The 4,400-nt window shown below is 41.8% G+C and overlaps 1 protein-coding gene across 1 annotated transcript; it reads left to right on the plus strand.

Annotated features, from left to right (window-relative positions):
- Positions 1–1,050: 1,050 nt before the first annotated feature.
- LOC104949345 (cytoskeleton-associated protein 5-like) lies at positions 1,051–3,669 on the plus strand (the record flags this gene model as incomplete). Its single annotated transcript, XM_010775702.1, has 6 exons — positions 1,051–1,243; positions 1,599–1,693; positions 1,879–2,062; positions 2,220–2,374; positions 2,778–2,952; positions 3,499–3,669. Coding segments are annotated over exons 1-6 (963 nt in total), but the record flags the coding sequence as incomplete, so codon positions are not given.
- Between the last annotated feature and the right edge of the window lie 731 nt (positions 3,670–4,400).

Here is a 4,400-nt window from a genome sequence, read left to right on the forward strand (position 1 = left end):
CAAATGTATATCGGTTCCAAATATCGGTTATCGTTCTGCTTGATTACTAATAATCGGTATCTGCCTTGAAAAAGCCATATCGGTCGATCCCTACTTGCTACCATACTGTCTTTGTTTTCTTTCCTGTAAAACCTAGAAAATAAAAATGAAGTTACAAAAAAAGCAACGTTTTGTTCTCATTTTCACAGTGGCTACAGTGTAGTAGTTAGCAATGTTAATCTAAAGTCCTTGAGCTACTAACAGTGCATCATACAATATACCGTAATTTTCCGACTATAAGCCGCGCCTTTTTTCCCATTTTTCGACGCTGCGGTTTATATAACGGTGCGGCTAATCTATGGATTTTTACAGCTAACGGCCACCACCTTTAACTCTATGGGCTCTATGGCCGGTCCGCGGACCCACACCTTTAAGCAGCGGGTTCCAGCAGGAAAAGCTGGAGGCCGGAAAAGAGTGAGACAGGTAGCGCGCAAAAGTAAAAGTGGAACCGAGAGTGGTACGAGAGACAGAACGAGAGCAAGACAGACAAACATTACGAGAGCGAGACAGTTTGTCCCCGTACCACTGGTTGAAAACCACTGCTGTAGATCACTGCCGGTACGTGCGCTGGGAGCGCACCGTTTAAGTTTGAAAGTTGAAAAGTTTGTGTGTCTGAAACGCTTTGTGATACAGTACAGTTTACACAGCACAGTACATGTTCTGTAGCTACTATTGCACTAAATGGTAACACTTGAATACGTTATGCAAATATGCAACTTGTTTGTTGAAATGTTAATAAATGGGAGCTTCCTCAAACAGCCATCTCTTTCCCGACAATCCCCTCTGTGCACGAACCCTTACATATGGTAATTAAACATTAAAACACCTGCGGCTTATAGCCCAGTGCGGCTTATATATGTACACATCATTCAATTTAGCTGCTGCGGCTTATATTCAGGTGCGCCTTATAGTCCGAAAATTACGGTACTCCTTCAATAATTTTTTTTTTTACTGTTAAGCGATTAACGGGCCCATAGGGGAGGGAAGGTGCCCGTACTTATGTTTTCTCCCTGTGCAGGTGATGCAGATGAAGCTGCACATCGTGGCTCTCATAGCTCAGAGAGGACAGTTTTCAAAGACCTCAGCCTCTGTGGTTTTGGACGGCTTGGTGGACAAGGTTGGAGATGTCAAATGTGGTGGAAACGCCAAAGAGGGACTGACTGCTATTGGGGTGGCATGCTCACTGCCTTGGACTGCAGAACAGGTGCGTATCCCGTTTCTCTAGGCAGAACACAACTTTTTTCTAAAATCTCAAGAGTGATCGGCTACAGCAGGGGTTCCCAAAGTGGGGGTCGCAAGATGATTACAAAATAAAAAAATAAAAAATAAAAATTATTAAAAAAAATTGATTAATATTTTTTATAATAAAAAAAAAAGATAATAATTAATAATAACTTTTGCATAGACATTTTCAGGGGCGGACTAGACATCAGTATAATTTCCCCGCTAAGAGGCTCCCCCTTTGACAATCCACTAGCGCAGTGTTTCTCTGAAACTGAAATTAATTCGCTAGCAAAAAACCCTGTATACTGTATTAACACACTCTGTTTATTTTTCAGGTTGTGTCTATGGCATTTGCACAAAAGAATCCTAAAAACCAAGCGGAGACTCTCAACTGGCTGGCTAATGCCATGAAGGAGTTTGGCTTTGCTGGGTAATTTGAAGTTCTTATTTACATGCTCATTATTGATCAAAACATAAATATATGAGGTTTCATGGTTTTTAATGGCGTTTTAGAAAGTTCCAGAATATCTTTTTCAGTTAGTCATTTTTACTTAAGAAGAGACACAACTTGCACCTTCATGGTATCTGATTACCTCTGACCCCCCCCTCTCTCAGTATCAATGTGAAGGGCTTCATCAACAACGTGAAGACGGCTCTGGGAGCGACTAACCCTGCAGTGCGGACGGCTGCCATCACCCTGCTGGGAGTCATGTACCTGTACATGGGTGCTCCTCTTCGCATGTTCTTTGAAGATGAGAAGCCTGCTCTCCTGTCACAGATAGACGTCCAGTTTGAAAAGGTAGGGACTTCGTGTGTGGCTCAGGAATACAAGAGATCAAGGTTTTATTCCTTTTATACATTGGTAATAAAAACTGAAATAAGGACTTTTCTCAGCACTCTGTTATCTCGTCAACAAATTATAAGGACATCTATTTGTGTGGGCATCTCCCTCACAGATGCAGGGCCAGTCTCCACCAGCTCCCATCAGATTCACCAAGAAGTCAGCGGAAGACGAGGAGGGTGATGAAGCAGAGGAGCAGGAAGAAGATGTTGGAGGAGGAGGAGGAGGAGGAATGGACATCATGGACCTGCTGCCCAGAACAGATATCTGGTAACCAAACACTCACACCTTCAGTGAGACTGCACAAAGACTACAAGGTTTAATTATTCTTTTTGAAGTGTGAATCCGATGATAAAAAATGAATAATCATAATTCTTGTTTTATTTTCGACACATTCTCAGCCGTTAATATTTTGTTTTCTGAATGAATGCAAAAAACCTGAAATAGATTTGTCTACAGAATATAAGGTGACGCTACTATTGGTTTACCTGCACATAGAATAGTTGTTCAAAGAACATTTTGACAAGGAAATCATTAGAAACGTGTTGTCTTACCATTTAACAATACCACAGTGTATTTACCTGTCCCTTTATCTCTTTCTCTTAACTGCTCAAGTTGTAAGACACTGTTCTCACCTCATCTCTTACATCTCTCTTTTCTTTCCCATCTTTAGTGAGAAAATCACATCTGATCTGGTGTCTAAAATTGGTGATAAGAACTGGAAGATCAGGAAGGAGGGTCTGGATGAGACTGCAGCCATCATCTCAGAGGCCAAGTTCATCACCACAAACATCGGAGACCTGCCACTTGCCTTGAAAGCACGACTCAGTGATTCCAACAAAATCCTGGTTAGTGAGAGAGCAGGGTTATCCTGTCCATTAAGATTTGAATATTATGTTAGAACGCCATCTAGCAGAACTGACTGCTTTCAAATAACGTGAAACTAGGTCCAAGTCGACAGCATATTGTCACTTGTTTAATTTGATTGAGACGATTAAATTACTTTCCTTTCACTACCATGTACACATGCAGTACTTTGTAGTTTTGATTGGTTTCCCTTTCAATGAGCTGTGTTTGGAAGCATCATCATCATCAACAACAGCAACAACAACTGAGTAAAGCCTTGTACTGAAATGTCTCTAAAAATATCCAATCAATTTTTGGAAAGTGTGAACTCCTGCCCTAAATATCTATTAGTTAGAGTTTAACTAGAGTAGAGTTAAATGTTTCTTACATGTTTTTTGTCATATTTGAGATGTTTGATGTTATATCGATGTGTTTTTTGAATTTTTAGAAGCACAATATCACTCAAGTATTTCACTCTTAACGAAGGATTTAAAAACTACTTTTTACAGTAATTGAATATTAAAATGGCAGTAATGTTTGGTCTCCAGGTGCAGCAGACCCTGACTATCCTCCAGCAGCTGGCTGCAGCCATGGGACCGGGACTCAAGCAGCATGTCAAAACACTGGGAATGCCTATTATCACTGTACTTGGGGACAGCAAGGTATTGTGCACATTCACTCAAATCAGATGGACACTCACCACCCACAGTAACACACCTGTGTGTGCACATTCAACAGATATGGCAATGTTTTGATAGCATTGAGATGGACAGAAATGAGTAGGGATGGGCACCGAGCCCTGGTATTAAAGGGGCACCGGGGATGAATATTTAAAGACCGTGGTACCGTTAAGCGCCGACGTTATCGGTCTTTTTTATCCGTACTGGAGACATTTCAAAAATATATGTCATGTGTATTGTTGCTACATAAACATATTGCAGTCTTAGTGTCGCCAACTCCGTTTTTAATATGCAAAAAGACAACAAAAAAATGCGTCTATGATGTATTTTCGATCTTTCCAATCCAGACGAGAGATCTTTCTCCCCTGTCTGTGTGCCAGGGGGCGGGGCAGTTTACACACACGCGGCTGCTACATGCAGACAGACAGACAGACAGACAGACAGACAGACAGACAGACAGACAGACAGACAGAGCGGAGAGAACTAAGCCCTCCAAGGTGTGGTTAAACTTTACCCATCTTGATGTGGACAATGCTCGTTACCAAAAGTGCAATAAGAGTTTAGCATTTAAGGGCGGTAACACGAGCAATTTGTCTAAGCATTTAGCAAAAGAGCACCACATTCAGACGGAGAAATGCACCGTTTTCGACTGTCTTTCTGGTAGCTCTGTAGTCCCATCCACGAGTAACGTTTCCACGTCAGGTGTGTTGTGTACGCTAGCAGCAACACACGGAGTATACCAGTTAAGCCCCAGGCCCCCGGTACCGGGG

Source organism: Notothenia coriiceps, unplaced genomic scaffold (assembly GCF_000735185.1).
Source record: "Notothenia coriiceps isolate Sejong01 unplaced genomic scaffold, NC01 NC01_scaffold00015955, whole genome shotgun sequence".
Lineage (NCBI taxonomy): Eukaryota > Metazoa > Chordata > Actinopteri > Perciformes > Nototheniidae > Notothenia > Notothenia coriiceps.